We start from the raw sequence: 23,208 nt of genomic DNA, 5'->3' as shown, positions 1-23,208 counted from the left end.
ATATTTGCAGGCTTAAATTTTGCAATAAAGATACATGATACTTTCAAAGTTACCAAAATAAATGCAGATGGGAAAAAATTCGATAAAGGTACATGATCTTCCGTTCATAATTTGATCTTATTGGCATTATCTTTCATTTTTGCTGTTGTTTTTTATTTTTTTTAATTGTGATTAAATGTAGGCTTTTCTCGAATCTTTTAGTGCTAATTATTGGAAGTTTTTTACACTTTATCAAAGATTTTATATATACCCACCACGAGTAGAACAATTGGCGTGTAATCTTAAGCATGAAGTATTCATATTCAACTTCCCAGTACTACATGTACTTTGAGTGTATATTAAAATATTTTTTTGATATGTTTGTATTAAAGTGTAAGTCTTAACAGTAGATTGTTAGACTAATCTCTTTAATATTTACTAGTTCGGTGATCAGTTTCTACTCAAAAGGGAAGTTAGGCTCCGTTAAGTGGAGTTTCTCATGATCGAGAAAAGATTATATATATTATCATTAATTAAGTTTAATCTTTTTGTTTTGCCTGATTGTTTTCTTTTTCCAGTTTCTCGCATAGAAGCAGACAGTGAGAGCCTTGAAGTGTACATGGTGCTTGATGTTAATACTGAGATTTTTCCTTATCAAGGAAAATGAAAAGTATGTTGTCCTTCTAACTCTTACCATCAGCAAAGATGGTTCAACTATATCTGAGTATTATTCTTAGGTAATTTTCTTCTCTTGAATTCTAAACTAAACATAATTTGTTCTAGAAACTTTTACATGACATGGTCTCAATGTCTCATTTAGCTACAAAACCTAGATCACCCAAAAGATATCATATCTTATAACATTGTTGAAGGCTCTTAATTAATGTTTTTGCCAGAAGCAGAACCTAACACAATGTAAATCCCTAAGTCAGCATACATTTAAAAATATATATATAGCAAAATTCGAGTAACCCCATATGCAATTTTACAAAATTAACGGTTCAATGTTCCTTTGAACAACTCAAAATGCAACAAGACAAAGGGATGGCATAAGCCTGATAAATAGATAAAGCTGCAACATTTTACCCGATAATCAAAGACAAAAACAACAAGGGCAACTTTTATAAGAATCACAACACGCCCTTCATTTTTAACACAAATACTTAACACATTCCATAAGACAGCAAGAGACTTGCCAAAATACAAAGCCAGAATTTTCATCAATATTGGGTCAGAATGAAAAAAAAAAAAGTTTCTTGCTTTGATGAACAGGCTATTTATAGCTTAAGAAAATCACATTAGAGTGAATATAAAAGCTGAAATGTGATGAAGAAATAAAAAGTAAAGAGCTATACCAAGTGGAAGAAGCAGAGAAGAAGGAGGGAGAGCCATTTGAAAGTGGATAACGAAATCCGGCTGTCTTTGTCCTTTTGTTTCTTGTCGCTGACTTGGCTACATTCCTCCTCTCGCGTAAGCACTAACCAGGGATGTAAAAGTCAATACACAAAGTTGTTAACTTATAAAGTTAAGGAAAATAAAATAAAATACCCAAAAGTCAAGTGCACAAAGAAAAATGTCTACTTTTGAAGGACTTAAAGACAAATATCCAAAATTCAAACTACTCGACCAAAAATACCCAAATATTTTTATATACTATCAAAAATACCCTTCATCTTTTTTATATAAACCTTAACCCTTCATGTCTTCTTTATATCAGTCAGATTTTCAGTTTCCTCAGTATCCAATAATGTGAGATTGATCGGATAAAAATAAGCTTGTGTTTTTTAATTTGATCCGAAGAAAATTATTTTATGATATCAAGATATTTATAAAAATTTTAACCCAAAACTTTATTTATCCATTAATTAATGGGGTGTTTTCAATACTTGCACAGAATTATGCATAAAATTACAATTTTAGAAATTATAAAGGGCATTTTGATATTATAATGGAGGGGTGAAATGGTATTTTATATTGTGAGGTGTTATAGATATTAGACAATGCGTGGGGGGTTAAATGATAGTTGCCAATGTATGGTGTACATGGAATTTTAATTGAAAATGACAAGACAAAATTGATATTTAATGATATGGGGGTAAAGTGATAGTTTATGCCTTGGGGGAAATTTGATATTTTACAAAATTCATGTCAAATTAATCAAATTATATTATTAGTTATGATTTGAAGTAGAATTTTGGAATACATATAATTAGAATAGGTGTAATAGATAGATATTTTACAACAAAACTTTAAATGGCTAAAACCATGTAAATCATGTAATTCAAACCCTCTTAAAATCCAAAATTGTAAAACATTACAACCTCTATTACCAAAAAATACTAGTGAATTGAATTTTTGCTCATGAAATAAAAATGATTATATTGGTATAGTTTAATATGGATTTTTTTGATAAGTTTTGTTACTAATATTAGTCATTGTTGGATCAATTGAAATAATAGGTTATGTTTCAGCTCAATATGGAGGAGAATGAATTGAAAGTGATCAACGCATAATGGAATACGTTAGAGGAAATAGAAGAGTGGTTAAAATTTTAGAGAAAATGACACTTAAAAGATTATTTCAATTGTTGAGTAAAAAATATCATATCGATCAGACCTTAAACAACATTCAACTATACAAGAAACCAAAACATCTCGACCTCAAATGTGCTGTCAAAATTGAAAATGATGAAGATGTCGAGTGTCTTATTGACTCATCTAACTATTTCGACAAATCTATTTTAGTTTTTGTTACAACCACACTTATTGAAGTACAATGAGCAATAGAAAGCAATGGATATGATGATTATCATGATGATGATGGCTTAGCAGGGATTGAAAATGTCAGGTTAAATCTAAAACAAGAATATGATAAGGAAAACTTTGAAGATTTTCATGATGTGTTATATACTATTGAGGAATGGATTCACGGAGAAAAAGAGAAGGTTCCAAATTAGGGTGACTTTGATGGGAACAACATGGATAATATTCCTTTTGATGAGTTGGAGCTCGAGAAGAAAACACATGTTAACTATGATATAAGAGGTGCAAGTACTATCTAACTTGCAAATCCTCTGCATGGTGGTGGCAATTATGTTGGAACATATGTTGAGAATGTCCCAATTGATCCATTTAAGTGACTATCTAATTTTCTTCCCTAGCCATCAACTGATCTAGGATTGGTGAGAGAAAGAAATTTTCTAAAATTTGGTGACATATTTAGTAATAAAAAATATTTGAAAAATGCAGTAAGTCTATTTGAGCTTGAGAATGGATTCCAATACAAAGTGTACAAGTTAAATAAAGGGAGATAGGAGCTTATGTGCACAGATAAACAATGTCTATGGTGTGCACAGTCAATGAGGATGGTACCCAATGAGTTATTCAAACTTCCTTATATATATCCTACACACACGTCTAAGAGATCAGATAAAGTCACATCATAGACAAGCTTAGGCTCAAGCTTCACACCAATTAATAAAGATGAAATTTGTGTTGGTTGATCGTATTCATCAGCCTAAAAAGATCATTATCAACATTGTCGATAAGTATAAAATTAGTATATCATATTTATAGATATGGTGAGCAAGAAATTAGGTATTCAAACATTAAGGAACACACCAAAAGAGTCATTTATGTTATTGTCGGATTATTACTACAATTTACCACGGTGCTACTTATCTGTGTATAAATCCTATATTCCACTCACGTGTGAAACATATTGCTATAGATTTTCATTTTGTTAGAGATAAAGTAAAACGTGGTGAAGTACATGTCTTTCATGTCTCCTTCAATGATCAATTTGTCAATGCCCTTACTAATCTCTTTCTCGCCAATAGTTGCAATCATTACGAGTCGAGATTGGTGTCCAACCACTGACCACTATCTTAAGGGAGCATAATAAGGAAAATGCATAGTCAAAAATTATCCAACTGTTCAAAATCTGTTTCAGCTATTTTTTTAAATGTAAATATTTTAAATTTTGGATGTAAATATTTTATTCTAGAATATCCCATTAGGAAATTAGTAATTAGGTAAATACTTTATTTTAGGATACTTTATTATTTAGGATGTTAATAATTATACAATAATATTTTTTCCATTTTTATTGATTTGCATGTTATATAAATATTGTAACCCAATCACTTGGAAATACAAGTTGAGAATTTTTTTCACCTCACAATTTTCTTTATAATAAAATAAATGCATGGTCAAAAATTTTTGAACTGTCCACAATTTGTCTCTTTGTTGAACAACCTCTCATGATGGTTGTCCAAATGATTTTGATGGTAAGGATGGGAATGGGAAGTTGCTGGTGATGGAATGGTAACCGGACAGGGAAGACAAGGAAAACCTAAGTCTGAAAAGAAATAGTTACTTTTCAAAACTGAAAATATTTAGACAACAATGTAATTTTTAGTTTTTAAAATTTAGGATAAGAAATTAGATAAAATTATAATTTTTTTAATATTACTAGTAAAATAATAATTTTATAATTAACTTTAACAAAATTTAAGTAATAAATAAATATTTAGATTTTTAAAAATTAAAAAGTTTTGGTTTAAGTCTTTCGGCCTCCTTATAATTTTTTTATTTTGTATGGACCATGTTGAGTGGTGCCACGGGGCTTCCCTGCAGGCCCAGATCTGGTAGCAGCATAAAATATAATGGCCCGAAAACAATTCGTTAGTGACACGGGAATTTCTGTGATTTCTGAAACTTCGTAAGGGTATTTAAATTTTATCATTTCTTGAGGGAGGTTTTAAAAATTGCTTTAATAATTTAATTTTTATAATTTTATTTGATTTATTAATAATAAAATATTATAATATATATTTTTTATTAATATTAATATAATAAATAATATAAATAATTTATTTATTATCTTTTTCTTAGATATTAAAAAATAATTATATTATTATTTATTAATTTTATAAGACAAAAATAAATTTATTTTTAATTCATATAATAAATAATATAAAAATTATTTAAAAATATATCTTTAATTAAACACAATAATTATTTATATTTATCAAATTTTATCAAATATAATAATTATTTATATTTAATAATTTTAAAATAATTTTTTTTATTTTAATAATAAGATATTTTTCAAACCGAGCATTCCTAAGGGTTCAACAGGATTTCTAAACAAAAAGTGAAACTCATTACGTGGCCTGATCGCGTGGGCAACCCATCAAACTTTCTCACCTACTTGTGATCCAATCACTTCTCCAAAACTGCGTTAAATTCTCATCCCGTGTATATTTGCCTCTTTGCTACCGCCCGTTACCAGCTCCGAAGAATCCTCCGAAAAAACCTAAACTCAGGTTTGTTCTCTGCCTCCTCTTCCATTTACTAGCTTCAATACTACAAAACGAACATGGGTTTGAGGCTTTGAGCATAAATACTTGATCATGTCTATTTTTGAATCATTATTTTTTCAGCTTGCTGTTGAGACTCTGCTTGTTTCTTGAAGTTCTTAGTGCTGGAATGGTTATTCGTTTCAAATTTTTGCAAAAAAAATAAAAAGAAGTGAAGGAACTTTAATGAAGTGGGTGATGGCTGATTTATTGGATTTTCTTTATGGTTGCTTTGAACAATTCATTCGAAAACATAGAGAGACCTTCTCTACTAGTGTATCACAGAATGCTTTGATATTGTCTTTGCAATTCCCACTTTCTGTTAAATCTTTATCAAAGTTTTGGTCTGTTGCCCTCCCTTTTAAATGGATTTTCTTTCGAAGAAAAGCATGACACTTAGTGACTATTTCTGAAGTTAGGCTTCTGTGCGATGAGGAAGCTCCTCGGAAAGCATTTTATTATTGTGTTTAAATTATATGTGTGGTTTTGTGGTGCTTTTTCATGTTTTACAAAGTTTTGGTCTGTTGCTCGGACTGTTGCTGCTGATGATATTTTTTTTGTAGGAAGGATGTCAAGTATAATACTGTTTGAGGATATTTTTCTGGTTGATAAGGTAGACCCAGATGGCAAAAAGTTTGACAAAGGTATGATTTTGTATTCTTATCTTTCATCTTAATTCAATTTCTTATTTATGGTGCCTTTGGAAATTACTTTATTTAATCACTGTCAGATGCAGTATCAAAATTTTAAATTTTCTTCGCTTTATTTGGTTGAATTGGGTAAAAGTGCTTTTTGGACTAGAAAGGTAGTGCTTTTTAAAAACAAACTAGAGTATCCTGTTCTTGAAATCATGAAAAAGAAATTAAAATAAGCACCTTGTAAGTGATTCTTTGAGACACTCTTTCACCGTTTTTGCATAAAGCGCTTTTACCAAAAGTGCTTTCTAGAATGGCATTCTCATACATGTATTCGGTGCTTTTACGGTGTCTATAAAGAATAAAGTCTAAAAGCTTTTGTTTTAGGTTAGGATATTGTTTATATGTGTGTAATATTCTACTTGAGTTATACTATTAAGGTCATTGAGCTATGTAGTCATCAACTTATCATTCTAGGATATAATGCTATTGCTTTTTTGCACTGGAATCTCATTAGTATTATAGTGGTTGTTTCTACAAGTCGTTCAATAAAGTTCTATTCGAATTGTTAGATTTATTTTGGATTTTTAAGGCTTATGTCTTGAGGTGGTATGCAGTTTCTCGCATTGAAGCACGGAGTCAGAATTGTGACATGTACATGCTACTGGATGTGAATGTAGAAATATATCCTATGCGTGTAGGTGACAAATTTGCTTTGGCATTGGCTCACACATTAAATCTGGATGGAACACCAGATTCTGGTTATTATACTCAGGTTGGTTTACTTTTGAATATTATTCAGTGTTGATTTCATTTCTGTAAGGAGTTTTTTATTCTCAGGCAATGTTATATCTATTGAAAAGAACAAGCATGATATAATAATTACATTAAGTCTCTAAGGGGGCATTTGGTTTGAGTAATGTTTTATTACCAAAATAAAAAGATTCCCTTGAAGATAGGTTACTTAGAAGATTACTGGGTATAAATTATTACTATGTTTGATAAAATTTAGTAAGTATAAATAATTATTGTGTTTGGTTAAAGGTAATAAAAGAGTATTAGTAAATTATTTTACTTAAATGCCCTTGAATATATTTATTTTTAAAATTTTTTTATATTATTTGACATATTAATTAAAAATAAATTTATTTTTATCTAAAAAAATTAATAAATAATAATATAATTATAATAAACTCAAGATTACCTTAGTAATCTTTAAATACCTAAGGTGAAGGTAGTAATCAGATTATCACCTATATTACCTATCACGTCAGTATTAGTAATAGAAGATTACTGTAATCTTTTATTATTGACAAACCAAACAAGGGAATAAAAGATAGATTACCAAGGTAATCTTAAAAAACTTTAACCAAACGCCCCCTAATTATCTTCTTTGGTTGGTTGTTAGTATAGGGGGCCTCATGTCTATAGAAAGCCTCATGTCTATAGAAATCAATTACGCTTGTCTTCCGGCTCTTGACATGAGCAAGATATCTCCAAAGAATTGTCAAAGTTTATTAATTTTGCTGTTTCTTTTGGAAATTTGTGGCAAAACTAGTTAATGATTTTGAAATGCTCAAATTAGCTTTGCTGTGTGATTGGGGAATTAAGGTTGGCATAGTGTTAAAACAACTTGGTAGATTAGGAGTGTGCTTAGAAACAGAATGTTAAATGGATAATGGGTAATACAACATACTGGGTATGTGAGAAATGCATTCATGACTAGTAAGCAATGTAAAACAATGTAGATTGGTAAAGGGACTAGTGTGAAGCACTGATTTAACCTATTGAAAGTTTCAGTAAAACATGGTAGAAGACAATAAGGAGAGAACATTAGTTTTCTGATGTGAAAGGTGGAAAAGAAGATGTTTTGAAGGTTTGAGGGTTTGAGGAGATAATGAATGTTATTATTATCCTGATCATATTAAAGTGATTTGATAATGGTGAATATGAGTTTCAGTTGACCATAATTTTAACTATTGCATATAATGTCTAAAAAACACCTTATACTGTATACATGACTATTGTGTTTGACTTGTTATTTGACCTCTGCTTCCTAATTTGTGTGTTAATGAATTGTACTCTTTTATTCCAGGGTGGGAGAAAATCACTAGCTGACAAGTTTGAATACATTATGCACGGGAAGCTATACAAGATCTCAGATGAAGGCTCTGGGAAAACACTTAAAGCGTATGAATCCATTGACCATTTCATTTGTGTTCTATGAGTTTGCTTGTGTTTTAATTGCTTTTCTCTTATTTCAGTGAGATATATGTTTCATATGGTGGGCTTCTAATGATGCTGAAGGGAGATCCTTCTTATATTACCCACTTCGAGCTTGATCAGAAGCTGTTTCTCCTAATGAGGAAGTTGTAAAACCCTGTAGGAGTAACATGCAACACATCTCTCTTTAACCTACAAACTTCTGCTGTTTGTTGTAATGAGAGGTTCATGGATCTCGAGACCATTCTAGGCATTGTAATGTAGTATTAACTGCGGATTCTTTAAAATGGGGTTCATGTTTGTCAAAATGAAAAAGCTTTCAGTGGTTCTTTACTTTCTCCCATGGCATGATCCCATCTCACTTCTTTGGTGTTTTTCTGACCAGCAGGATTGGGATGCTTGTTATTGCTTTCTTCAAATTGGTCTATTGATAAACTTTCAAGTTGTGAATCAATTCATCCTTTACACTGCCTAATGGCTTACTATAGTGGTAGTCAAATTGCGAAGAATGTCAAATATTAGAAACCTGATTTTTCATATTGTGTACAGTTTATTGTATCGTCGGATATGTTTTTTTAAAATAATAATATAATTAGAATAATATTATATGTATTTATTTTGAATATACAGATATATATATATATATATATAATTGAGTATTATTTTATTTTTAATTTAAAATCATTTAATTATATAATAACACATTAAATAGGTATTTATTTATATATTTAAAATAAGTATACATAGTTTTATTAATAAAATAATAAAAAATTTTAATTTATATATCATCATTTTAAAAATATAATAAATATCGTCTAAGATTTTAAAATTTTTCATATATATTTTTGTAATGACATTATTTCCCAAAAAATGTGTATTGATTTATATTAATAATATGTGTTATATTGTATGTTTTTTATTTATATTTTATCATATGATACATGTTATATAAAAACAATGTTATGTGTACATATTTTTTATACACAATTCATGTATACAGTGATGTGTTATCATGTAATTAGATGATTTTAAAACATGTGTCATCATATGATAAAGAAATATCCAATCATATGATAATATCTCATCTGTGTATATAAATTATATACTAAAAATGGGTATACATAATTTTATTCATTATATAATGTGAAATCATTTGTAAATCACTAAACACTTAATATGACACAATTTAGACCAAATCTCTTGCAAATCAAATCTTACGCCAACCTGAACCAAGGTAAGACTTGCTCCAGAGTAAGCATAAATAATGTTATGCTAAAAAATGACTCAAATCTAAAAATGTTTGATCAAGATTAGATCAGGATCAACAAATCAAAACTCAAACTTAACTAAAAAGATAATTTATTTTTAAATTTGATTGGAATCAATTTAAATTTAAATATATAAATTATCTTAAATTTAGTTTATTTTATGAAAATGAATTCAACCATCGGTTCAAATCCGATTTGTTTTATCTAAATTTGAATTCATCCTTGAATAGCTCAATTTAACTCTAACGGCAACCGTATCAACTGGGCTAATAGATCTGTTAACCAATGTTACATTTCCGTATTTCCTTGACTTTTTTTTTATTTCCAATTTCCCTTAAGGTTTCATTTAATAAATTATTACCCCTTACGTATACAAACTAATGATAACCTATCAATTAAACACCAATCAGTTGTTTGATCCCTTAATTAAATACAAATGGAATGTTGAAGCCTTCATAATAAATTTATTCCAAGAGGATAAAGTATTATTTTCATACCTAAGATAGCAAAACAAATTGTTAGATAAGAGTAATACTATACGAAAAAATAATGGATATTAATATGTATAAATAAATTAGTATATCATTATATAATTTAATAATTTAATAAATTTTTTATCTATAATTTAATAATAACTAAATTATATGACCATATATTTTTGTTTTAAGAATAATATTATATGTATAAATAAATTACACAAATTTATTATGTAATATGATATGATAATATTTAATTAGATAATTTTAAAGTAAAAAAATAAATAATTAAATTATTTAATCATAAACTATTATATCAATTTGTATAGATAATAATAAAGTTTGTTTGTATGCGTGTATTACTCCTTGATAAAACCTTAAAGGGAATTTCACTATTTGGTAATAAATCTGATGAAGTCCCTAAAGGTTTCCTGAACTTTCATAGACCCTATTAAATTAATTCCAAAATTTCACACTATTTTAGGCTTTAGGAGGGTAACTGTGATTACCTAAAACATAGAGGGATGTTAATAGAGTTTACCCTTACAAATTTAATTCTTAGCCAATCACAAGCAAACACGTAAGAGACCAATATTAATCATACTATGTGGTACGTTGATAACAATAACAAGGTTTTTTCTTGAACTCTATAGAAACCCTAATTGAGTTTTGATTTTCAGTCGCAGAAGTTGTTCACAACTCTTTCTCTGTTAGCCTCTTCTCTTTCTCTCTGTTTGGTTGCCAAGAAACTCTAGGGTTCTTGATGCCTAGTAGATTATATTTATCTAACTCTTAATATTTTGAACCAGTTATCTCAATTAATTTTGATTTTGTTCTATAATTTTTTACATATTTGCAGGCTTCAATTTTTCAGTAAAGATGCACGATACTTTCAAAGTTACCAAAATAAATGCAGATGGAAAAAAATTTGATAAAGGTACATGATCTTCCATTCATGATTTTATCTTATTGGCATTATCTTTAATTTTCGCTGTTGTTTTTATTTTTTTAATTGTGATTTAAATGTAAGCTTTTCTTGAATCTTTTAGTTCTAATTATTGGAAGTTCTTCATTCTTTATGAAAGATTATATATATATAGCCACCACCAATAGAACAATTGGTTAAAACTCGTAATCATAAGCATGAAAGTAAAATATTCAAATTCAACTTCACAGTCCTAAATGTGACTGAGTCTATATACAAACATCATTTGATATGTTCATATTGAAGTATAAGTTAGATGGTTGATTGTTAGACTAATCTTTTTAGAGTTTACTGGTTTAGTGGTCGGCTTCTACCCAAAGAGGAAGCCAGGCTCCATCAAGCGGAGTTTTTAATCATCCAAAAAAGGATTTTATATATATTATCATTAGTTAAGTTTATTCTTTTTGTTTTGCCGAATTGTTTTCCTTTTTCAGTTTCTCGCATAGAAGCGGACAGTGAGAGCCTTGAAATGTACATGGTGCTTGATGTTAATACTGAGATTTATCCCATCAAGGAAAATGAAAAGTATGTTGTTCTTCTAACTCCTACCATCAACAAAGATGGTTCAACTGTATCTGAGTATTATTCTCAGGTAATTTTCTTCTCTTGAATTCTACACCAAATATGATTTGTTCTATAAACTTTTACATGAATGATCTCAATGTCTCATTTAGCTAAACAACCTAGATCACACAAAAGATATCATATCTTATAACACTGTTAAGGCTCTTAATTAATATGCATTTTTTAAATACACTTTTACAGAGTTAACATGTTATATACGAGTGAAACTATATATATTAACAATAATTAAATATTAATTTATATACTAACGGTGATATATCACAATATTATTATATATTATATAGTATTTGTATCAAATTGTTTTTGAAAATGCCCACTATTAAAAAGATCATTTAATCATATAGTGGTATTAGATCATTGTAAACAAATTAATATTTATTATTATTATATACTATATAGGATTTGTATCAAATTGTTTTCGAAAATACCCACTATCAAATTATATACTATCTATTATATGTTATTTTATCTCTAATATAAAATTTACTCAATCACATAATGAGTCAATGACACATCATCATAGTAAAAAAATTAGTATTTATTGTTATTTTATACTGTATGGTACTTATGTCAAAGTATACCCCAAAATACCCACTATTAAAACAAAGGAGTGTTTAGGCAGTTCAAAATTTCTAAGACATTTAAGAACCATCCTCTCTTAATTTTCTACTTAATGTAGATAATTAATATTTACTCTCCAGTTCTATGAATAATATGTTATGTATCAACCCTATACAATATTTATTTATATTCCTTGATAAAGAAAGAATCATACTGGAACAGTAAATCAAGGTTACCCTAAAAGAATCCATAGACTTGTCTTTTAAATGTAGTCTTCATGAAAGCTTAATCTTATAAATTGTAATCAAAGAAATAAGAAATCAATTGGAGTTGCATCCTTTTCATTTAGTCCTATTGAATGTTCTTCTTTCTATTAGCATTTTCTTACATATTTATTTCTATTTGCAGAGCTCGAGAGAGACAATAGCAGATAAATTTGAATACATCATGTATGGGAAGATATACAGGATCCTAGAAGAAGGTTCAGGAGCAAATGTAAAAGCGTATGTATACATTATATATTATATATAATTATACTTTCTTGAAACTTATAAATATAAATCAAACCTTCTAAATCCTAATATGAACAGAATTTGAGTGTGAGTGTCCCTTTGGTTGGACTTATTTATTGATCGAAAGAGCTTATATAAAATCATAGGCACTTGTGAAAGTTTTTAATGTTGTTTATCTGTGTATTAGAAGTTATTTATTTATTTATTTTTATGGTTTATGGGAAGAAGCTCATAATTCGAACTTATTTAAAGTGTTAAAATTAAAAAAATATATCTCTATTTTATCTTATAGAATGTATTTGATTTGTTTCTTGTATATATGTAAATATTTTTCAGAGAGATCTATATTTCCTTTAGTGGGCTTCTGATGATGCTGAAAGGGAATCCATCAATTGTCTCTGATTTTGAACTTGATCAGAAAGTGTTTGTCTGCATGAGGAAGCTGTGAAAACCATGAAGGTTAAGCTCCACTTCATCTTATTCTGTTGCTGCTTTCATTTCTGCAATGTCATCATTTAGAATTTAGAATTTCGGTGCTTTTCTTGGTACCTGAAACTTAAAGAACTTTGGATGATATGAAAAGTTTTGGTTGTGTGGAATAAATTTAAATACATTTTTTTTTATATTTGTAAATATTGTAATAGAACTAAGATTTTTAAAACAATAAGAGCAGATTTTAGCTGACAGGCTTGGCTTGCTAATCAACTCTAACAAGCTGAATTTAAGTTGAAACAATTACAGCTTGTAGAGCTTGGTTTGTGATTGACGCCTATGTCAAAGCTCGTGTGATTTAAATAAGCTGGACAATGATGGTGACATACCAGCAATGGCAACGTTTTTGGCTGCATTTGCGTATGAATAAAGGGGCATAAAGCTTTTTCCCACATTTGTAACAAAACCGTGTATTACATCTGCAGCCAATGAAGAGATAGTTTTATTTCAGTATTAAAATCTCACTAACAGATTCTATGAATATAACTTCTGTCCTGATATAATAATAATACTGATTAACCAAGAGATGATGTAGAGAAAGGTTGGATTTGAGCTTAGATCCAATGAGTGAAATTTAAGTTAAGGATTGAGTATGTTCTTATAAAACAAACTAAGTTTTAGCCAATCCAAAGACTTGAATTTAAGTAAACTTGGATTGAATTTGAATCCAAAGTAAAATTATTTTCAAACCAAATTTAAATCTTAGCTTGTTTATGATTGAATTGATCTCAAGTTAGATCTTATTCAGGCTCAACCTAGATTGAATCCAAGTTTAATATTGAGTAAATGTAAAAATATTAAGTTTCATCTTAAAATTCTCATCAAAAAATTATTTTCTAAGTTTAGTACTTAAATTATGAATATTTAAAATTTTAGAAATGTAAATATAAGATTTAAATTTTAAAATTTTATTATATTTTATTTGACAAAGTTATGCGTTCGCAAGCTTACTAAACTGACAATTCTCAAGCTCAATATTAGTCTTTGAGTTGCTCACATAGACTTGCACACTTGGTTGGACTTATCCACAGATTGGGTTGTGCCATGAGCTGTATTGAACCATGACCTCCCAAAAGTTGGATTGTGCTAGCTCGCTACAAAACCAAGGCCTGAGGCACGATCCATTCTGAATTGGCTAGCCAAAAATTAATTTTTGTGGGTTGTACCAGATCAACCCATTGATCGTCTCAACACGCCCCCAACATGACTCACCTTAAAAGTGGGGATCGACATGACCTACAAATTTTGCAGTTCAGCCTCCTTTAGCTTTGGGTTAGGTTGACTGACTTATTGTCGGGTCTACCTATGATAAATGCTAATATGCATGAGATGAGAGAGTTTTTAGATAAAAACCTGCATATGACAGATTTACAGCCCTCATGAAGCTCAATACAGGGCGCCATGCCATGTATTTCTCTCAACAAGCTGCCCAAACAAACGATCATTTTAATCCCTCATGTTCCTACTTTTTCCACATCCATACCCTGCATGCCATGCCAACTTAACACTGAAAACAAAAAAAATCGCTTACAGTTTGAACATCTACTCTTCTTCACATCTCCACCACACTCGCTCACCACTACCGCCATGCAAGTCCTATCAGGGTAATGGCTCCTTTCAAACCCTAGAAGATAATCATGGCAGAGAAGATCACACCACTTTGAAAAAAGGGAGGTGAGATTATCGCTCTGTATCAGAGAGGATCCACTGCTTGTTCCGAGTTCAATCCGGGATATTGAAAGCTTACAGTGTGATCTTCGACTGCGAATTTGATGTACTTGCCATGCAATCAAAATAGAAAGGGTGAACACAACGGTTCTTGTTCTTGAAAGGCACGGGGGACTCAAAATTTAGTGCTAACGAGTACGGAGGTACTAGTCCTCTTCAAGACATAATATTGAGAATGCTCATTGAATGAACAATTCAGTGAGAGATTTGAGATCGAATTGATATATCATTATTGCTACAATCTGAGATCTTGGAATTGGAATAAGTTTGGCAACGGATCACGAAATTTTGGTGATCTTCTATATCTAATAAATGGGGACTCCACTTTGAAATCATTTATCCTGTACCCACCCTTAAGTATATCTTTCAACAGGAATCACATAAAAGTAGAATACAATATAAACCATTGGTAAAATGCCCGCCTGTACCCAACTGATAAAGTATATTACATAGTCCGTTTTAAGGACTGGCAACTTACCCATTCAATTTCTCTGGCTTTCCTAACAAGGATTCAATGCAAATCTCGCACGTGAAGAAGCTTGAATCAACTTCATCTTCTTCTTGTATTTCTTGTTCAGCATTCTCTAGTCTTGGTTTTTGCATTGAGTTTCCCACACATATCTCACTTTCCTTTTACGTTTCATAGTTTTCTTCTCCTAGCTATTACTTGTTTTAGATTACTAAAAGAATAATTCTTTCTATTTACACACAAAAATTCATCGGCTAAAATCACTCAGAAAGGGTTGAGTTTGCTCATTGATTTCTTCATTTTTCCGATATAAAGGACAAAATCAGCACACATTACATTTGTGATCATCCCGTGTTAAGCCAACACGACACTCAACTCACACACAACAAAATTGCGAAACAATATTTTTATTTCTTCACCAGAAATTGCTCCCAAAACTTTGAGAAAATTTTGTTCAATTAAAGTCTATTTTGAAGCAACTAAAACTTTCTGTAACTTCAGTTGAATTCTCTCTAGGCAAAGACAGAATCTAATCTGCAGGCTCAACCACTTTGGGTTGAGAAAGGATACCATTAATCCAAAGACACAAAAGAGCTACAAAAACTAAGAGCACAATCAGTAAATAAAGTGGATACAGATAGGGAAAATGGATAAAGCGGCCGCATTCACAGATAACTTTCCCACATTTATAGCAAAAACGAGTATGGCATCTGAAACAATAAAAAGGGAAAAATAAACATATAAAGTTCTGTTAATTCTTAGTGTTGAATAAACTTAATTACTTGACATATATAAGGATGTTTACATTTTTTTTAAAATAATATTTCATAAACTAATTAACAATGGATACAAATACGGGTCAATCGCAAATATGAGTGGTTTTGTGTGTAACGATTCAAAACTTTGGGGGCAGTCACAAGTAGAAAAATATACATAATATAGAACCCTAAGGTGGGAGAGAAGCCAATTTTCAAAAATGATAAATATTAAATTAGAGAAGAAATGACAATTTTCAAAATTAAAGGGTACAAAAAGTTATGAATTGAATGAATATTATTGACGAAATGTTGTATAATTTATAGTATTATAATATAATATAAAATAAAATTTTAATCCGATGAAATAGGAAAAATAATATATCATAAATTAAAATCATATCAAATTATAATCAAATCAGAATCGGAATTAGATTAAATTAGAATTGGATTGAATTAAAATCAAATCAAATTATATAACTTATTTAATATTTGTATGCACGTTTAAACCAATTATTTGTATTAATGATAGAAAATTTTTGTATTAAGAAATATAAAGAACAGAGAAATTAGATGTAATGAAAACCTGCATAGGATTGAATTGCAGCCATGCAGGCGCTCAATGAAGTATCCACAACCAGGGCACTTAATCCAGGCTCTCCTCTCAGCAAGCTGCCCAAACAAAATATCATTATGGTCCCTCATATTTCTACTTTCTTCACATCCATACCCTGCATGCCAATCCACCTTGCACTGGAAACAAAACAGTCGTTTACAGTGTGGACATTTACATTTATTCAGTGTTCCACCGCACTCATTCACCACCAACTCCCTGCAATTTCTATTAGGGCAAAAGCTCCTCTCAAACCCTAAAACATAATTATCACAGAGAACATCACACCACTTTGCAAAAACACTTTGTGAGATAATTGCTGTGCACGAGAGAGGATCTAGAGCTTGTTGGCAGTTTAATCCAGGGCACTGAATGGTGGCGGTGAAATCTTCGAGCTTGACTTGGATGTATTTGGCTATGCAGTCTTGACAGAAAGGGTGAGCGCAGTGGTTGCTTTTCTTGAATTTCTTAGTTGCAGACATCGGTTCGAAGCAAATCTCGCAAGTGAAATTTCCATGATCATCATCTTCTTCTTGTTGGAGATTGTCTCTGTGTTTTTGCAGTAAGTTTCCCATGGTATTCTCAAGGGATTTTGGAACAATGGTGCCTTATTTTTTATCACAAGGGAGGCATGTCTTTATGATTTACTAGGGAAAAACAAAAGAATAAGTTTCCTTCACAGTTTGTTTTAGTTAGGAAATTGAAGTAAACTATTCCACATGAATTGATATACCACAAAGGAAACGGATGAGTTTTTTATACAATAAATCACATAGAGGATATCAATCGAGGCAAGTCTAAATACCCTTTAGTTTAAGTTTAGCTTGTCAATTTTAAGGATAGTTTAAGTTTGGTCCTTAGGTTCAAAATTTGAAGTTTGACTTTGGATTCATGACTTAAATTTGTGTCTTAGATTTATGGTTGAAGTTTACAATTTATTTATAAATGATATTGTTTTATTCAATAAAAAGCAAAACGATAACATTTAGATAATTGTTTAATATAATTCAAATCAAACCGTAAATCAAGCTCAAATTGAATTGAATCGAATCAAGCCAAACTCTCTCTAGTATAAGGCCAACTTGATTTCATTAATGAGCTAACCCTCCCAACTCAAGTTTGGCTTAAGTTTGATCTAAATGAAATGATGCTAAGCCGAACTAAGTCAATTTAATTCAAGATTTGTTTATATAAGTAGAAATGAATTTGCATATAGGGTGACACATCATCATTAGTTTCAAAATTAATACATATTACAAGTTTACATGTTTTATTTAAAAAAAAACAGCTCATGTATAGAGGATTTGTATTATAAGTAGAAACTGTTTGAGTTTGGATCGAACAAATCAAGTTTGATCAAAAGATTAGACTTGCTTTTATAAATAAGTCAAATTTTAATCAATTTAAATATTTTAATTCAAATTAATTTGAATAGAATATAAAATTAAAAATTGTTTTTTAAATTAAGTTTAAATCTCAATTTACCAATTTTAATTTGGATGTTGTAGGAGCTCGAACAGGATCATATCTAACCTCATAAATAACACAATCAAATTTCATTAATGAAACTATTTGACACTTTAACATCTTGGGTACTTGCTCTTTGCTTATTTTTTCCATAAAATAGCAATAATGAAGTGCACAATAAAATTATAATAATTTTACAAACTATATGTAAAATTTTTATAATAAAAAGTAAGCACTGCAAAATACTTGCATCCTAAGTCAAAGGATTTTTAATTTAAATATCTAATTTGGCTGAATCTTTTTGTTTTTTTCACTTAAATTAAAAGAAGTAATAATTTACAAGACACTGGAGAATAATTAGAACCGATATGCAGAGCAATCCTTGAATTTCAGGCCGATTGCAGCAAGAGTTGACACATCTGCATTGACCCACAAGTTTCCCACATTTATAGCAAAACTTAGTCCGGCATCTGAAAGGAAAAAAACCAAATTATGCTACATTAAGGATCCGAAGTTGACTTGGAATGTGTCACTAAATGGGTAACCAATATTGGCATAAGATTAAACAGTTTCATTGGATAAAAAAATAAATCAATTCCAAACTGACTTTCAAATTAGACTTTCAATTTGAAAACGACTCATTCAAGCAGAATAATAGATTTGATCAAATCTACCCCTATTTGTACATAAAAATAGAAATCAAGTTCGGATCATATAACTAATTAACTAGAAATGAATTTAATCTGAGTTGTTTGAGTTCAGATTGAATAAATCAAGTTTACCCTAAGGATTAGGTCATTTTTATAAACAAATCAAGTTTGAGTCGATTCAAATATTTGAATTCAAATTAACTTGAGTCAAACCATATTATTCAATTTTACTTGAAATAATGTTAGCAATGTGACAATTTCATTAGATGAGCAAATAAGTGAATCTCAAACTGAGTTATTAAGTTCGAGTTTTAATTTAAAATTGACTTACTCAAACTGAATAATGGAATAGATCAAATCTACCCCTATTTATTTATATATTAAAATAGAGAAATTGTAGAAAGCAAAACCTGCATTTAATAGAATTACAGCCGTCAATGCGCTCAACAAAGTGTTCACAACCAGGGCAATTAATCCAAGCTTTTCTCTCCACCAGTTGCAGAAACAAAATGTCATTCGGCTCCCTAACACTTCTATTTTCTGCACATCTCAACCCCGGATGCCACGCCGCTGAGCACCCGAAACAAAATACTTCCCGACAATTCGGACACTTGCTTTTCTTCACAGCCCCGCCGCACTCATTCACCACCACCTCCCCGCAAACCCTATTAGGGCAATGGCTTCTTTCAAACCCTAGAACATAATCATCGCAGAGATTATCACACCACTTTGAAAAAACGCTTTCTGAGATTATTTCTCTGCACGCGAGAGGCTCTAAAACTTGTTGGCAGTTCAATCCAGGGCATTGAATCTTTGCCTTGCGAAGTTCAATCTTGAGCTGAATGTATTTGGCTATGCATTCTTTACAAAAATTGTGAGCAGAAGGGTTCTTGCAGTGGGTAAATTTGTTTTTTGTGAAGAAGGGTTCGATGCAAATCTCGCAAGTAAAGCTTGCATTGTCGTCTTCTTCTGGTGATTCTAGGGTAGGATCTTCAACTTCAAGGCTTTCGCCTGGTTTTGCCAGGGAGTTTCCCATGTTGATTCTTAGGGTTAGGGAGTTGGCAATCGCAACAATGTTAAATAGTTAATATAATACTTGGTCGATACATATCCTAAAGTTTTTAGGAAAAATTAAGTACTTTTCCTTCTATAATTGTGGTTTACTATTTGCTTTAGTGGGAAAATTCTCTTTCTAGATTCGAAACTAGAAAAAATAATACGGAAGTTTCAGAGTAGAAACAGGAAACGATGTTGTATTTATAGTGTTTAAATACAGAATCTAGTACAATGTGGAGTAATTATTGAATTCAAAGCCTTAATTTATCAGGTAAGACTCAAATATTGATATTTAAGATCAAGGGAGAAAGAACTATTTTCCAAGTAATTATGTATGCCAACTTGCCAAGGTTGAATTTTCACACTTAAAGTTGAAAAATGATCTTTTTTTTTAATTTTTTATTACGGAAAATAGTTAATATTTAAGATAATCAAACTGAAAAGATAAAAATATCATTCATGATTTTTAATATTTACCGAAGATAAATATTTATTTTGCCTTGCAGATAGACCTGGCCACGACCCGAATAAAATCGGAATCGGAATCGAAACCGAATTTTGATAGTTCGGTTTCGGTTTATATAATTTTAAACCGTAAAACTGCCGGTTCATTCCGGTTTATGAACTGACGGTTTACATTTTATGAACCGGTAATTTTATTTTATTTTTAATTTTTTAAATTAAAAAAAAAAGCCAACAGTTCCCTGACCGTTCCCTCAAATCTTTTGCAGGGGACGGTTGGTCCCCTACTTTTTTCAAAAACTCTCCTATAAAAATTCTATATTTCTTTCACCCCACGTTCCTCCGCCCCCGCCCCCCCTTTTTAAAATTTTTCCAATATATATCTATTGAATCTCTTAAGTCTCCTACACTAAATCTTTCAAACTCTCTTATTCTCACCCTTTCAATTTTTAATACTCTTTCAATCAAATTCTCTCAAATTTAATTAAATTCTTTCTTTATTTTTTATTAATTTCAATTTCAATTTTTATTATACAATTCATAATTGATTATAGAATTTATTCCTATAATTAATTTTATTTATTATTTTTTATGTATTAGAATTGATAGTTCAATATCGATTTCAAATCGGGGTTATGAACCGGAACCATCGGTTCTGAACTGGGGTTATAAACTAAAACTGTCAGTTCCGAACCGGTTACAAACTGTCCTATTATGATTTCAGTTCAGGGTCCTTATTTTTTCAAACTATGAACCAGCGGTTTCAAACCGAAACTATCGATTCATGAGCCGTGACCAGGACTACTTGCAAATGTCATTAAATGCATTTTCACCGTTGTTTTATAAAAAAATAATAATAATAACTTAAAACAATTGTCAATGCTGACAATGACTGAAATCGTAACATGGTATAATATTAGTCAAAATTGTATTGAAACAGTATGAATCACACCGATATGACGTAATTTTGATTAAATTGTATCATAATAGAGCGATTCTAGTCAAAATTACATCAATATAATATGATTTCAACTTAATTATATCATAATGCAATTACAACTTAAATTGTATTCGCTACAATTACAGATTTGGAATTGATCCGAGTTAGAGTCAGGGTTTTAATATTTTTTTCAATTGAATACAAGAGCCTAAATGATTATTTCTTAAGTTGGTGAGAGAAAACAATTTGTTTATCCTTTAGGGTGTATTTATATTATGCCACTTCAATGCTAATTTAAAAAGTGATTATTTCTTAAGTGATGTTATTTCTCAAGTAGGTGGGAGAAAATATATACAATCAAGTAACAATAATACTCCATATACGAATGGATGGATACTAATAAATAAAACAAATTAAAATGATATCACAGGGTTTTGAATTATAAATAAATTAAATAATTAAACAATTTAATTACATAATAATATATTAATTTATTTATACTTATTAATATTCAATGTTCATATATGTAGTATTAGTCGTAAAGTAATCCCTTAATACCAAAATATAACAATAATAAAATTATCAATACAGACATGACAGCTATATAACCCTCGCCTACTCTATGGAAAACATTATATTTACTGCACTTACATCTGTCTGATGATGCAGCTACAAGCTCTTTTCCACATTTGTAGCAAGGATGAGTGTTGATTCTGCAATCCAAAATCAAAATAAATAAATAATATATTTAACAAATAGAAATACACTTAAAAATCTCCTTCTTATTGATTGCTGAGTTTGCAATTCAGTTATGTATTAATGGTCTCAAATTCAGCCTAATTTTCGGCTCATAAGCTTAGTGTGTTCTTCATCAGTATTTATATAAGAGCAGTGCCATTTGTATCCAATTCTAATTATTCAATTAGGTACTCAGATAACATATAATTAGGTATTACTTTATTATTAATTCAAAATTAGTTAATCACATGATAATACATTTCTAAAGATACTCAAAACTAGATGCATATAATTTTAGTGTTTATATACACTATCTTCAAGCATTTTTACTGAAAAAATTTTCTATCACAATTCAACTTAATTACAACAATTAGTACTTTCTAATATAAGCATTTTTCTGGTGGATTTAATCTAATATTTCTACTTTCTTCACATCCATACCCTGCATTCTATGCCACCTTACAAGCAAAACAACTCCTTACAATTTGGACACTTACTTTTCTTCGCCTGCCCGCCGCACTCATTCACCACCAACTCCCTGCAATTCCTATTAGGGCAGTAACTCCTCTCAAGCCCTAAAACATAATTATCACAGAGAACATCACACCACTTTGCAAAAACACTTTGTGGGACAATTTCTCTGCAAGAAATAGGATCTAAAACTTGTTTACAGTTCAGTCCCGGGCATTTTATCTTCGCTGCATTCTCCTTGACCTTGGTTGCAACATATTTGACGACGCAGTTTGCAGTTCAACATATTTGATGTTCAAGAAATGGCGAACACAACAATGGCTATTATTTTTCTTGAATTTTTTGTTTTCTGAAGAGGGTTCGACGCAAATCTCACAAATGAATAATCCTTCTATTGTTGCATTAACTTCTTCTTCTTGTTCTTCCTGCCTTGAGTCTTCCATGGCTAGTAGTAGTCTGAGGGTGCAACTCTCACTTGTGTTTTCATCACGTGATTCTATGATCACTCTTCTATTTTATTAAGAGCCTTAAAGGTTTACCTAATGAAGAAGGATGTCTCTTCTTAATTAATGAAGCTAATTAGTTTAAATTAGTTGAAGTTTTGTTTTAATCATAATTGTTCTCTCTTGAATATTTGAGAGACATTGGGTTTGTTTTCCCATGAAAATCAAACTATCTAATCACATAATAACATATCATCATACGATTGGATATTAATTTATATTTAATTTTAAACTATTTAATCACATGTGATATGTTATTGGTTATACATAAAATTGTG

At 30.1% G+C, this 23,208-nt stretch overlaps 5 protein-coding genes across 7 annotated transcripts; 1 reads left to right on the top strand and 4 right to left on the bottom strand.

Moving 5' to 3' along the window:
* Positions 1–5,163: 5,163 nt before the first annotated feature.
* LOC123221150 (DNA-directed RNA polymerases II, IV and V subunit 8B-like) lies at positions 5,164–8,670 on the top strand. 3 transcript variants are annotated; one of them, XM_044643879.1, is made up of 5 exons: positions 5,164–5,308; positions 5,905–5,985; positions 6,594–6,751; positions 8,072–8,166; positions 8,241–8,670. In XM_044643879.1, exons 2-5 carry the CDS (start codon positions 5,910–5,912, stop codon positions 8,350–8,352), a joined length of 441 nt encoding a protein of 146 aa, XP_044499814.1. In that variant the 5' UTR covers positions 5,164–5,308; positions 5,905–5,909; the 3' UTR covers positions 8,353–8,670. The 3 variants fall into 3 exon arrangements, with proteins under 3 accessions (XP_044499814.1, XP_044499815.1, XP_044499813.1); XM_044643880.1 differs by having other exon boundaries at positions 5,223–5,308; positions 5,909–5,985; XM_044643878.1 differs by lacking the exon at positions 5,164–5,308 and adding an exon at positions 5,513–5,532 and having other exon boundaries at positions 5,909–5,985.
* A 5,854-nt stretch (positions 8,671–14,524) lies between these two features.
* LOC123220868 lies at positions 14,525–15,409 on the bottom strand. Its single transcript, XM_044643456.1, has 3 exons — positions 15,285–15,409; positions 14,610–14,839; positions 14,525–14,562 (listed from the first exon to the last, which is right to left on the bottom strand). The coding sequence occupies exons 1-3, from the start codon at positions 15,407–15,409 to the stop codon at positions 14,525–14,527; spliced, it is 393 nt and encodes a 130-aa protein (XP_044499391.1).
* A 145-nt stretch (positions 15,410–15,554) lies between these two features.
* LOC123221958 (probable E3 ubiquitin-protein ligase RNF217) lies at positions 15,555–17,296 on the bottom strand. Its single transcript, XM_044644947.1, has 2 exons — positions 16,617–17,296; positions 15,555–15,985 (listed from the first exon to the last, which is right to left on the bottom strand). Exons 1-2 carry the CDS (start codon positions 17,216–17,218, stop codon positions 15,805–15,807), a joined length of 783 nt encoding a protein of 260 aa, XP_044500882.1. The 5' UTR covers positions 17,219–17,296; the 3' UTR covers positions 15,555–15,804.
* Positions 17,297–18,467: 1,171 nt separating this feature from the next.
* Positions 18,468–19,796, bottom strand: LOC123220867 (probable E3 ubiquitin-protein ligase RNF217). The gene is made up of 2 exons (XM_044643455.1): positions 19,190–19,796; positions 18,468–18,580 (listed from the first exon to the last, which is right to left on the bottom strand). The coding sequence occupies exons 1-2, from the start codon at positions 19,794–19,796 to the stop codon at positions 18,468–18,470; spliced, it is 720 nt and encodes a 239-aa protein (XP_044499390.1).
* Positions 19,797–21,887: 2,091 nt separating this feature from the next.
* Positions 21,888–22,870, bottom strand: LOC123220866. Its single transcript, XM_044643453.1, has 3 exons — positions 22,671–22,870; positions 22,454–22,596; positions 21,888–21,931 (listed from the first exon to the last, which is right to left on the bottom strand). The coding sequence occupies exons 1-3, from the start codon at positions 22,868–22,870 to the stop codon at positions 21,888–21,890; spliced, it is 387 nt and encodes a 128-aa protein (XP_044499388.1).
* Between the last annotated feature and the right edge of the window lie 338 nt (positions 22,871–23,208).

This window comes from Mangifera indica, chromosome 7, assembly GCF_011075055.1.
Source record: "Mangifera indica cultivar Alphonso chromosome 7, CATAS_Mindica_2.1, whole genome shotgun sequence".
NCBI classification, from domain to species: Eukaryota; Viridiplantae; Streptophyta; class Magnoliopsida; order Sapindales; family Anacardiaceae; genus Mangifera; species Mangifera indica.
The sequence above is the reverse complement of the archived record's forward strand: the minus strand, read 5'-3'. Positions and strand labels throughout refer to the sequence as shown.

Bases quoted from the DNA above. Each gene is read 5' to 3' on its own strand.
- LOC123220868 (XM_044643456.1), bottom strand. From the start codon at position 15,409: ATGCAAAAACCAAGACTAGAGAATGCTGAACAAGAAATACAAGAAGAA. The intron at 14,840-15,284 runs GTAAGTTGCCAG...TCAAATTCGCAG, and splicing joins AAGCCAGAGAAATTGAATGG to TCGAAGATCACACTGTAAGC. The intron at 14,563-14,609 runs GTAAGCGATTTT...CATGGCATGCAG, and splicing joins GAAGAGTAGATGTTCAAACT to GGTATGGATGTGGAAAAAGT.
- LOC123221150 (XM_044643878.1), top strand. The intron at 6,752-8,071 runs GTTGGTTTACTT...CTTTTATTCCAG, and splicing joins ATTCTGGTTATTATACTCAG to GGTGGGAGAAAATCACTAGC. The intron at 8,167-8,240 runs GTATGAATCCAT...CTCTTATTTCAG, and splicing joins TCTGGGAAAACACTTAAAGC to TGAGATATATGTTTCATATG.
- LOC123220866 (XM_044643453.1), bottom strand. From the start codon at position 22,870: ATGGAAGACTCAAGGCAGGAAGAACAAGAAGAAGAAGTTAATGCAACA. The intron at 22,597-22,670 runs GTCAAGGAGAAT...TATTTCTTGCAG, and splicing joins TCAAATATGTTGCAACCAAG to AGAAATTGTCCCACAAAGTG. The intron at 21,932-22,453 runs GTAAGTGTCCAA...TTTGGATTGCAG, and splicing joins CGGCGGGCAGGCGAAGAAAA to AATCAACACTCATCCTTGCT.
- LOC123220867 (XM_044643455.1), bottom strand. From the start codon at position 19,796: ATGGGAAACTCCCTGGCAAAACCAGGCGAAAGCCTTGAAGTTGAAGAT. The intron at 18,581-19,189 runs GTAATTCTATTA...TTTTCCTTTCAG, and splicing joins TGTTGAGCGCATTGACGGCT to ATGCCGGACTAAGTTTTGCT.
- LOC123221958 (XM_044644947.1), bottom strand. From the start codon at position 17,218: ATGGGAAACTTACTGCAAAAACACAGAGACAATCTCCAACAAGAAGAA. The intron at 15,986-16,616 runs GTTTTCATTACA...TTATTGTTTCAG, and splicing joins TGCAATTCAATCCTATGCAG to ATGCCATACTCGTTTTTGCT.